The sequence below is a fragment of the Condylura cristata genome, unplaced genomic scaffold (assembly GCF_000260355.1).
Source record: "Condylura cristata isolate star-nosed mole 26May11 unplaced genomic scaffold, ConCri1.0 scaffold00008, whole genome shotgun sequence".
Taxonomy (NCBI): domain Eukaryota; kingdom Metazoa; phylum Chordata; class Mammalia; order Eulipotyphla; family Talpidae; genus Condylura; species Condylura cristata.
In genome coordinates this window covers 13,485,864-13,497,954 of record NW_004567109.1, presented here as the reverse complement: position 1 = coordinate 13,497,954, position 12,091 = coordinate 13,485,864, and the positions used below count along the sequence as shown (strand labels likewise).

General features: G+C 45.4%; 1 protein-coding gene across 1 annotated transcript; it reads right to left on the bottom strand.

Moving 5' to 3' along the window:
* Window positions 1-9,381: 9,381 nt before the first annotated feature.
* Window positions 9,382-11,440, bottom strand: ATPIF1 (ATPase inhibitory factor 1). The gene is made up of 3 exons (XM_004678685.2): window positions 11,264-11,440; window positions 11,081-11,172; window positions 9,382-9,643 (listed from the first exon to the last, which is right to left on the bottom strand). The coding sequence occupies exons 1-3, from the start codon at window positions 11,348-11,350 to the stop codon at window positions 9,499-9,501; spliced, it is 324 nt and encodes a 107-aa protein (XP_004678742.1). The 5' UTR covers window positions 11,351-11,440; the 3' UTR covers window positions 9,382-9,498.
* Between the last annotated feature and the right edge of the window lie 651 nt (window positions 11,441-12,091).

Below are 12,091 nucleotides of genomic sequence, written 5' to 3'. Positions count from 1 at the left end.
CACTCACCCCTCTATAGAAAACAACTCCTACCGGGAGCTTTTAAGAATGACGCCCAAGCCAACAGGTTTGATAAAGCCAAGGAGGACTCATTCTCAGTGGCTCTGTCATTCATTCATTTAATTACTGTACTCAGCAAGCAGGTATTGTAGTTGGTGCTGAGGGAGGCCCTTCAGCACCAAGCAGACAAGACCAAAATTGAAACTGTCCCCTGGCATTGTGATTAGGGGGCAGGGCCAACACAAATTGTCCAAAACAGAGCCAACGATCCCCTAAGACCCCTCCCCATCAGGCAACCAGGGAGCCAATATGTAGCTGTGTGACTCAAAATGAATCTTTTCAGCTCTTCGTGTTTATTTCCTCATCTGTAAAACAAAGGAATAGAAAATGCAATAGCTCTAACCTTTCAGAATCACTGTAGAGAATGCTGGTGTTGGGCAATATTTGTTACTGTGATTGCATACGGAGGACAGAAATCTTCAGGTTTGGAAAACCTCAGTCTCCCTCTTAATAAATAAAACACGAAAACTGACCAGCTGGGTACTTTGGGATACTTTACTAAGAATTCCAGTTTGTTTTGTCGGCTGAGTGAGCCCTTAGCGCCCCCTGCAGGTAGAACCTTGCTACAGCTCAGAATGAACTGGTAGAAAAGGTAGATTGAGGGCGGGCCCCAAACGGTTCTGTTTTTAGCGTTGTGGAAATCGACCGCCTTCTGGTCCTGAAAAGAGGTCAGGCAACAGATGGAGATCGTGTGGTTACTTGGAGGGTTCCCCGTGCAACAACAGGGTTAGGATTCCGGCAGGAATAAGACTCCCCAAAGACTTTTCATCTTGAATGCTCTTGCCTGAACGCACTCCCCATTATAGGCTGGAAGTCTGCAGTTCAAAGAGAAGTCATTTGCGAAGGTCCCTCAGGAAGTTGGCCACAGAGAGAGACTAGAACCTTGGGATCCAACCTCCCCATCCAGGTAAGGCTCCTGAGAGACTGTCCCAGATGCCTTACTTTCAACTCTTCTGACTCCAGCTTTCTCTCCCTCACGCACCCCTCTCCTCTCCTGGAGGTCCAGTATGCCCCATTTTCAACCACCCAGAGGCCTATTCTTAGGGCCATGACCCCAGCACTTGGCAAAGCCTGTCCTACCTTTCCAACCCCTGGGAAGACTTCGGTGACCTGCCCCATCCTCACCCCCTAAAAATAGTTGGACTTGGAATTAGGATATCTGAATTGAAGATTCCAGTTAAACCCCTTTAACTACGTGAGTTCGTCATTTCATCTCTCTGAACCTCTTTACTGTTGTGTGAAATGGAAGTCAGATTTACCTACAATTGTTGAAGATGAGAGAGCTAATGCATACAAACCCCTTAACAAAGCTTGATGCAGATTAGGTGTTCAATACACTAGTTATTATTTATGTGGTTACTATTCTTCAAGCATCTAATGTAACTGGCAGATAATGGGGGTTCAAGACAGGCGGTTATCACCGTTAGTAGTTAAAAGTTTGGAACACAGAGCCTGGCATTTAGCAGGAGCTGAAGAGAGAGATTGTGGTGAGTAGTGCTGCCGTTTCGACCCGAGGGCGCCCGGTACACCGGCGGTTCCAACGTCTACCCGGTCGAAAGCTGCAATGCTCACTTCTTTTTGCTCAGCAACAGGCTCCTCTGACGTAAACGGCGGCGCCAATGGCCAAGGAGGTGGGCGTGGTTATCTAGCAGCCAATCGCAGCCCGCAGCGGCGTTCCGGCTGCGCCCGGGCGCGTTTCCAGGCGAGTTGGGGGAGCTGATCCCCTGGCTATTTTCCGGGCGGGGGAGGTCTCCAAATTCACCCGGCTCTGCCTATCAACTCGACTCTGATTGGTGCGGCAGTGGGGAACCGCCTTTCTCCACGGCCCCCCCTTGCCGTGTGGGGGTCGGGATCGCCAAATCTGCTTTCCATTTCTTGCCCTCTTTTCCTTTCCTGCTTTTTAACGAACATTTGTTTTTAGTTTGTTTTTTCCTTCCAAATTACAAATGACATATTTATTGCAGAAAGTTTGGAAAATACAGGAAAGCATAAAAGTGAAAAAAAAAACCCGAAATGATATCTAGCCCCTCTGTGACTTTTAAATGTTTTTCTGGTATAAACTGGTATCACTCGTTTTCGTTGTTCCATGGTTGTAAAAGTATAAAACTGAAGGCGACCAGAATGCCCATCGGAGGGAACTAGCTAAAGTCGTAAACAGTTTCGTCCAGATAATGAAACGTCCGGAGGCAAAGAAATGGGCTGTCGCTCTGCGAGTTATAAGCGCCTGTGTGAAATCAAAATGTATGCAGGATGTTAGGTTAAAATAACAAGTTGCACAATTGCACTTACAGAACGAGCTCACAGTGATGTACGTGGTTACACAGAGCTAACAAAAATCTGGAAAGACTTGTGGTCTGCAATGACTGTTAACATCGGTTCCCTCAATTCCTTACAAACCAAGTTGTATCACATTTGTAACTTAAAAAACACCCTTTTAAAGAAATGGGGGTGTTACGGGGGGGTGAGGAAAAGGGGGTAATCCTTCAAATTCATAATCCCATTACCAAGAGAACCAATATTAACATGTTGGATTTTATGCTTTGCATGTTTTTTAAAGATTTATCTATTTATTTATGCATACAGAGCTGGGTACAGGCTAGAGGTGCAGGGGGTGAGAGATACACCAGAGACAGAGTGGGGAGCAGAACAGGCAGATCGAGGAAGTACACTGCTGAGGGGAGCTGCAGGCGAGACAGGAGAGGTCTGCTGTGCCATGTGGGTCACCTTTTGGGCAGGGCATCGGACATGCATTTGAAGCTCCCAGGCTGCAGCTAGTTTGCAGTGCTTTGTCCTAACCCACTGTGCCACCAGAGAGGGCCCGCTTTGCATATTTTAATTTATTTCATACTCTATATTAATGTTATATACTCCTATTTAACTCACATTTATGTTTATCATATATAAATATATAGTTGTGTTGTCTTTCCCCACTTACTACATTTCATAACATTAAATATACCTTAAGCATATTCTTTAGTGGTTGCATAATTTGTTGGCAACTCGGAGTTTCCTTACCATTTTTCACTATTTTACATCAAGATGAGATAAAAGTCTAACATTAAAAAAACTGTATTATACCTTAATTAGTTCCCTTAGCAAAATTTCTAGAAGCAATTCATGTGTCACCACTGAGCATAAAACTCTTCAAGTCTCCTATTGTCTAGGTTGTGTTTGGACATAAAATTTTGTTTGCTAAAATACATTGTTTAGTCCTCTGGGCTTAATAAAAATTGGACAAGTTACTGAGATTTAAAAATTAGGTGATTTGGGGGATCTCCCTGGAGGTGCAATGGGTTAAAGCACAGCATTGTGAAGCTCTCCCAAGCCACTGCAGCAAGAGTTCGATCCTCCACCAGGGAGCTGACCCTCCTACTGTTTCCTCAGCAGTGTATTTCAGTACATCTGTCTGTTCTGCTCTCCACTCTGTCTCTGGTGAGTCCTCTCACCCCCTACCCTCCAACTACCTGGGCCTACATCCTAGCTTGTATATACATAAATAAGTAAATCTTTAAAAATATATATTACAAGATTTTACTTAAAATCCCCAATTTAGGAGTTCTCTTAGCAAAGAGGAAGATGAGTTAATACCACACCTGCATTCCTGGAGTCATCAGTGGGACTAAGTAGTTGGAGTGGTTGGTCTTCTCCAGTTCTCAGTTCCCATAATAATACCCAAACTGCTTAACTCATTTATTTCATTTATCTCATCACCTGCCTGACCTCTGTGAAACCCCAAGACAACTTTGATCTCTAGACAATATTGAGATTCTGTAATATGGCATTCAAAGTTGTAAGATGGTCCTAACTTTTTCTTTCACTTTTACTTCTTTCTGCTCTTCCATAGTCTTGCTCAAACATACCCTTGCTTGAGGTCAAAGTGGAAGGCAGTGGCAGAAAGGGATTACAACCAGGGTTTCTCTTCTCACCTTCTAGGCTCTCTTAACTACCTCATTTGGCTTTTCACTCATTAACTTAACATGTTTATCTTTCTTGTTAAGATCAGGCTAAAGTCAGTCAATGTCCATCAAACCAAATGGACTAGAGTGTCCAGAGGTGGACATTTTGCTACTGGATAGGAGACAGCCCAGTAAAAGTAGTTGTCACCTGCTAGGACAGATGGGCCCTGTTTGAATGGGTGTATTAAATCCTGGACTGGCAAGTGCTGTCCACTTTGGCCCACCACACACACCATGATGCGCCATGATAGATAAAAAGCATCAGATCCTGACTAATCATTATCTCATGATCTCCTGGAGGGAGTATGCCTAGAGCCTTGCATGCAGTTGCAATGTAACCACCCATGTGTGCCTGGGCCCCTGCTGTGCTGCTGCTCTCCCCCGCTTGCCTCATGGGAAGACCCTTTGAACATCTTCTTACACCCTTTGAGGAGCCAGGCTAAATTCTCCCTTTCTGCCTGGCTCCCTTCTGCATGAGTCTCTAACAAAGCCTTGCTTGGTTCAAACACACCGAGTACCCTCCTGTGAATTCTTTCCCTAGAGGGCAAAGGACTCACTCTTTTGGGCTGGGGCCTGTAATCGATGAGCAATTTCATGTACCGGTCTCACCCTTGTGACTGCTCAAGATCTCTGGACATTCTGCTCCGTTTTGATCATATTAAACCACTCTTGTTTCAGGGTCTTTGTCTTTTTATTAGACTATATCTTCATAGCTCATGTCATGATAGTCTTCAGTACTGTCCTTTATCAGCTCACAGGTAAGGTGACAACATTATCAGTTCATACTACTTAAGACAGTTCCCTACAGCCACTTTACAGCTCCTGACTGTTTTTCTTCTAAAATATATACTCACTCATTTTTTTTTTTTTCTCCCTCACATTCAGGTCACAGCAAGATAGCCAGTAGACTGGAGCAGAGTGAGCAAGGGGAGAAAAGGACAGGGGTCCTCCCTGGTGGCACAACAGGTTAAAGCACAGCACTGCAAAGCTGGCTGCAGCCACTTCAGCATGAGTTTGCTCCCCAGCCAGGGAGCTGACCCACATGGCACAGCAGACCTCTCCAGTCTCACTGGCTGCTCCCTTCGGCAGGGTACTTTGTTGATCTGCCTGTTCCGCTCCCCACTCTATCCCTGATGAGTCCTCTCACCCTCCCTGTACCTCTGGCCTGTACCCCAGTTCTGTATGCATAAAAAGCACACTAGTGGTTCCCAAGGCCAGGGAGGAAGAGAGAATGGAGAGTACTTGATTGCAGGGTATGGCTCATTCTTCTAGAGGGATGAAAATATTTTAAAATGAGAGAGGATAAAAGATATACTCTCCAAAATATGGAATTACAACAACAAAAAGATCAAAGCCAATTAAAAATAGACAAAGGACTTAAATATCTCCTCAAAGAAAATATATAAATGGCTAAGAAAGCTTATTTTAAAAATGCTCAATATCATTAGTTTTAAGAGAAAATATCATTAGCTTTAAGAGAAATGCAAATGTAAACCACAATAAAACACCACTTGTACCCTCTAGAATAGTTAGCATCAAAAAATCAGGTATTGTAAGTATTAGTGAGCATGTATGTGAAGAAACTGGAGGCTTCATATAGCACTGGTGGGAATGCAAAGTGTTTAGCTGTTGCAGAAAAACAAGTTAAGCATAGAAGTATCATATGACTCATCTCAGGTATGTATCCAAAAGAACCGATCCAGATGTCTGAACACTTGTACACGAATATTTTAAGTATAAACAAAAGTAATTTTCATTGATTGTTGGGTGGATGATCAAAAGTAGTAAATCCACACAATAGTATATTATTCTGCCATAAAAAAGGAATGTAGTTCTTAAACATGTTACATAGATGAACCTTGAAAACATTGTGCAAGGGCTGCCCTGGTGGCCTAGGGGTTAAGACATCAGTGATGTCATCACTGCAGCCTGAGTTCGATCCCAGGCCAGGGAGCTAACTTACAGTAAGACCAGCAGATCCTACTATCTCATCCACCACTCCTCTCAGCACTGTATTTCCTCAGATCTGCCTGTTCTGCTCCCCACTGTGTCTCTGGTGACTCCTAACCCCCCACACTTCTGGCCTACACCTCATTTCTTCTCTGCAATAAAGAAATAAATATTAAAAAAAGAAAAGAAAAGAAAACATTTGCAAGTGAAAGAAGCCAGACAGAAAAGGTCACATACTATCTGGTTACATATATGCAAAGATTCAGAAATGACAAGTCTGTAGAGACAGAAAACAGACTAATAGTTACCAGGTGCTGGTGGAGGGAGGAATGCAGGAAAACTGCTTGGAAATTAATAGGCATAGAACTTTGGAGGTGATGAAAATACTTCAAATTAGATAGAAGTATGGTTTGTACAACATTATGAATATATTAAGTGCCACTGAAGCTTACACTGTGAATGGTTAACTATTAACTCTGAATTTTACCTCAATTTACCTAATTGTGAAGTTGTGGTAGTAGCCTGTATCCTCATATTTCTTTGCTCCTTTACTTGATCCTAAAAATTTGTTCCTTTCTAGTCCTTGAAGTAGGGTTCAAGTTTTTTGTTTTTTTTTTTTTAACTGGAATGAAGGAGGAAAAGAAGCATAGTGAGGAGAAAGGGTGGAAAGGGAGGAAGAAAGGACTGAGAAGTTGGGTGCATTCCACTTACAAGGTCCACAGGACCTATAGATGGAAGTGAAGAGTAGAAAAATTTAGAATGGCGGGTTTCACAAGGACAAACACCAGGGTCGGGGAGGGATTATGAATGAATCTTAAACTAAACCCTGCTCTGGAAGTTTCCAGGAATCTGAGATGGGGTCAATAAAGATTATCAGCAGGGGTGGGGGTAGGGATTATCCATCACAGAACACTAGTTCAATCTGATCCCAAGATGTTAATTTCCACAATAATTCCATAAAGAACATTATGAAAGAACTCCTTTGCTTCTCCTTTGCTCTAGTGAAACTCAGCTCTTCTGCCCCATTGTGTCTATGCAGGTGTTTCTTTTCTTAAACCTTGTCCTTTGAGACTTCCTGTCTGTGTCTATACAGGTGTTTCTCTTTTGTTTTTTTTCTTTCTCTTAATATACTTGCCCAGTGCTGATGAACAGGAACATCTGCTGAATTCTTTCTCAGAGGACCTAGGAACCACACACACTTGGAACCTCATTATCTGAACCCCAACACTACCACACTCCCTCCATAGTCCAGATGGACACGTTGCTATTGTCAATTCCCAAATAACCCATGGCCTTTCTCAAAGCCCGCTTCTTCAAATGCTGTCATTCAACTTTGAATACCACCTGCTCCCTTTCACCTGGCTGCTGTTATACCCCTTCCATCATGAGGTTACTTTGAACCCCAGTTCTGGGTAGAGTGTCCAGTGTCTCCCCTCTCTCCTGCCTCAGCATTCTGCATTCACAGCCATTATCTAACCACTAGTCTTTTCCAATAGCTGTGGGTTCCTTAAGGACAGGAGCATTATTTTGTAATGATAGTTTTTTTTTTTTTTTTAGTTTTATTCCCACTATATACTAGCATGTAGTAGATGCTGAATATAATTTTAAGTGAACACATTCTTTTTTTTTTTTTTAAAGATTTATTTGTACATAAAGAACTGGGGTACAGGCCAGAGGCTCAGGGGCAGCGAGAGGCTTCACCAGAGACAGAGCGGGGAGCAGAATAGGCAGATCAAAGAAGTACACGGATGAGGGGAACAGCAGGGGGGTCAGGAGCAGTCTGCTGTGTCATGTGGTCACCTCCTGGGCAGGCGGGAATCGAATTCATGAGGAAGTGGCTTTAGCTTCTTAGTGCTGTGCTTTAACCTGCTGTGCCACCAGGGAGGGCCGAACACATTTTTTTAAATGTGCAAATGGCATACATAGACGGTGAGACAATGTAGAGTCAAGAACAGTGGAAGGACCTAGAGTTATTTTTGTGGAATTAGTCAAAAGGTGACTTTTTCAGGACAGATGCCATTACTAAATAAGAAGGTAGGCTGAATTTCAGTCCTTCCTGGTCTCTCCCCTTAAGAGTCCTGATGCAGTCAACAATCTACTCAATGCAGCAGACTTGGATTTTTTTACACCAGTGGTTTTTCAACATGTTGGAAAAACTTGGAGCTTTTGAAAATACTCAGGCCCCAATCTCACATTTGGATTTAATGGTGCTGAGGCATTGGCTTAATTTTAAAGTTCCCCACATATTTCAGGGTGTAGTCTGAATTGAGAACTACAACTTTAGGTTTATGAATGTGAAAATCTCAAACTAAGTTCTATTCCAAGAGTGTGTTTGCATCCCATAGGCATGCACTGACATGCTGATGGGGTTTGTGTGGCAGCTGAATTGCTAACAGCCAGCCAGCCACTGGCACTGTTACATGTACTGCCAGGAACCTTTGTCCTTACCACCCATCCTACTCATCCAGGTACTCTCCTCTCACCCCACCATGACCTATCCCACTTAGAGGAGGGATCTAGTTGGCAGTGGATTCTCTACATAGAAAGTAGATTGTGGGAACAGGAGTGCTGAAATAAAAAGTGTTTGCTCAGCATGGATCTGGTTGTGTCTTTGAGAAAGTTCCTTATAATTTCCTGCTTTAGTTACTTTGGTTATAAAATAAAACTAAGGGCCCTCCTTGGTGGTGCAATGAGTTAAAGGACTATGAAGCAAGCCGCAGCTAGGTAAGTGACCCACATGGCGCAGCAGACCTCTCGTCTTTACCTGGGGCACCCCTCAGCAGTGTATTTCAGTAGGTCTGCCTGTTCTGCACCCCACTGTGTCTCTGGTGAATCCTCTCACCACCACCCCCACCCCCGCCCCGTACCTCTGGACTGTAACCCAGTTCTTGTGTGCATAAATAAATCTTTAAGAATAAATAAAGCAATCATTCCTGTTTTTTAGATTGCTCCTTACCTTATGTCTCAGATTGGGGTTTATTCTTTAAGAAGTTTTCTTTTTAGATTTTTAAATTTATGCATACAAGAACTGGGGTACAGGCCAGAGGTGTGGGAGGTGAGAGGATTCGCCAGAGATAGGGTGGAGAGCAGAATAGGCAGATTTACTGAAGTACACTGCTGAGGGGAGCAGCGGATGGGTCAGGAGAGGTCTGCTGCGCCCTGTGGGTCAGCTCCAGGCTGGGGATGGAACTTGAGCTACAGTGGCTACAGGTTGCTTCACAGTGCTGCGTCTGCCAGCTGCACCAGCAGGGATGGTCCTAAGACGCTTTCTCTGAATACCTCTAATGTCAGAATGGAGAAGGGCACTTTCCCGTGCCATGTGCTGTGCTTTGTCTGCGAGCACCCTGATTCATTTTAGTAGCTCAGTAGTGTTTGTTCCCCTTCCCCTCTCCAGACAGAAGAATGCATTACACTCCATTCACTGGTGACAATTTATTTTAATCTGTTGGTTGCACACAGATATATATCAATTAAACCAGAACTGCATAGCAGGGGGCAATTACATGTGGTCATTCTGTGGGGAACTGTGTGCATTTACTCATCGTGCAGTTTTAGTTTCTTGATCCTATGCTTATGCCGCTCAATTTCTTTCTGCAGACGCTCAATCTCCTTCTTATGATGAACGATCTCATCTTCATGGTGCTCCTTCAAGGCTGACAGTTGTTCTTTAGTCTTCTGTCTACAAGGTCATAGGGTTAATCCCAATCCCATGGGCTTAATCCCAATCCTTCACCCCAGTGAGAACTCTAAGTGTAACCTGCAATAGCTGAGGTACTGTTTGGTTATTCTTCAATCCCTTGAGTTGGGGGCCAACTCTACTTTTACATGGCCAAAATGACTACTTCCCTGGAGCTAGTGCCTGAAATCCTATCATGAATAGTTCCTTTCAGGTTCCTCTTAAAAGTAAAAAATTCAGAGAGGTATGACATAAATCCTCAATATCTTATTAGAGGAAAAATCCAGAGAACAGAATCCCTTTGGGGGGGGGATGATAAAAGCAGGGGTAATGGACAGACAATGGGGTATATAGTTCAAGACAAATAACTAAGTCCTATTCCATTTATGTGGGGTTTTCTTTGCCTAGAGAGAGAGAGATGCCTGATCCATGTAAAAGCCAAAATGAAGAAGTGGGAAAAACAACAGCAAAGGGTGTCTCATGCATGGGCAGTAGTTGACAGTCCAATTTAGGATTCAAATGTTGGCTTAGTCACATTTGGGCCTCAGGTCTTCTTAACTGTAAAATGTAAGGGCCCCCTGAGTGCTTTCTGGTATAGCAGGCACCATGGTAGTAATTCTTAGGAGTAAGCAAAGAGCAGGTAGAAATTGCTCCCCACTGCAGACACTTATCAGTCAGTAAGAGATAACCCAGGGTTAGGAAAAGGAGTAAACAGGTCCCACCCACTCCATGCTCTTAAGTGAGACAGAGGAATCGTTCCAGTCCGGGAGTTAAGCTGAGCAGGGCTGGGCTTGCTGGGCGGGCTGGGCCGGCAGGGCTGGGCCGGCAGGGCTGGGCCGGCTGGGCTGGGCCAAAGTCTCTAGGAAAAGGGAGAACGCCAACCATGTGCAGCGGCCACTAATTCTAAAGACCCGGAAACTCTGGCCATGTTGGGGGAATACGAAATGGTTGGAAGGTCCCGAATAGTCAGGAAAACCCATCTTTGCAGAGCTTGTAAAGCAAGGGCGTGTTGAGAAAAAAGAACAGAAAAGGGTGATGGTGGGTGAGGACTCAGAGGGTCCTCAAGCACTGAGTGGGCGGTCGAATTGACAAGGCAAGGAGCCAGGGGGCTTTCGCCTGACATGGGGGGGCACTAGCAGAGAGACGGTCAGTCAGTCATTCGGGAAGAACTCAACCATGGTTTGAGAGTTCTGGAGACCCCCAGAGGACATACATGCGGGGGTCTCCGGGTCTATTCGGCTGGGCACTGGAAGCGCCCAGTGGGTGGCGACAGTGGGGACCGCAAGTGTAGGGTGTAATAGGTTCTGGGGCCCGGGAGTTCTGGTGGGGGATGGGATGGAGCGCCCCAGATGACCAAGCAGGTAGAGGTGTGGCGGTTGGAGGGTTAAAGCCAGGAAGGCCGGGGCGACTTGGGGAGGCCTCGGAGCCCATGGACCTCACCGGAAGTACCGATCCTCTTCGGCCTTCTCTCTCTTTGCAAAGGCCCCACCGGCATCCCGGACGGAGCCCCCGCTGGACTCGACATTATCGGCCTGCGGAGAAGACGGGACCGTGGTGAAGGCGCGGCGCAGGCGCAGGGCTGCGCGCTCAGGGCCGGGGTGGCCGTGGCTGCCGCTCGCTTACCCCATCGGAGACGAAGCCTCGGGCTTGCATGGTCCTCACACCCCACACGCCCAGCCGCATCCGCGTCGCCAAAGCCACGACAGCCATTATTCCCCGGGCAGCACCTTCCAGTCACTGGCGCAGGCGGCGCAGCATCTCCGTGGGCGCTAACGGCTCCTTGGCCCGCAGCCAATCTTTTCGGGAGAGAGGCGGGCTGAAGCCGGGAGAAGCGAATCACCGGCGGGAGGAGGCGGGAGGAGGCGGGAGGACTGCGGCTGCGACAAATCCCGAGCGAATCGCGGACCTGTGTTTCTCCAACCCGGACCCGGGCCTCCCTGGCCAAAGGACAAGCGACTAATCATGGCAGAGGAAGGACAGTGTAGGAAGCCACAATTTCGGCTCTTGGACTCTTAGAATGAGGCTTGACGGTGTCCTTACACCGCGATTTCAATGCTAACGTTGTTGTTATAAAGCACCTAAAGGAAGCTTTCCCTCCTGGAATACCAGCATCAAAAATGTGGGTAATACAGGGTTGGTGGGGCGGTATGCTGAGGATGCTGACGTCCCGGATGCCCTGACTTAGTGTTGTGGGATTTTTTTTTTTTTAAATATACATGTTAGTCTCTTAATAAGTGTTACTATTTTTTTTGTTGCTGTGATATTTCACTCTTCAGTGTCACTTACCATCACCGTCCCTAACTTCCTTAGTCATTCTGTTACAGCTTCCTAGTTTGTTCTTTCTCGGCCCTTGCAATTTTCACCTTCTGAGGTTATCAGGGTCATAGTCAAGTCGCACCTTATTAATATTTGTTAAATGCAATATTATGTTATCGAATGGACTTGACAGCT

Excerpts from the sequence above, each read along its gene's own strand:
- ATPIF1 (XM_004678685.2), bottom strand. The coding sequence starts at position 11,350 with ATGGCTGTCGTGGCTTTGGCGACGCGGATGCGGCTGGGCGTGTGGGGT. Across the intron at positions 11,173-11,263 it reads GAGGCTTCGTCTCCGATGGG|GCCGATAATGTCGAGTCCAG; the intron begins GTAAGCGAGCGG and ends TCTTCTCCGCAG. Across the intron at positions 9,644-11,080 it reads GAAGAGGATCGGTACTTCCG|ACAGAAGACTAAAGAACAAC; the intron begins GTGAGGTCCATG and ends ATGACCTTGTAG.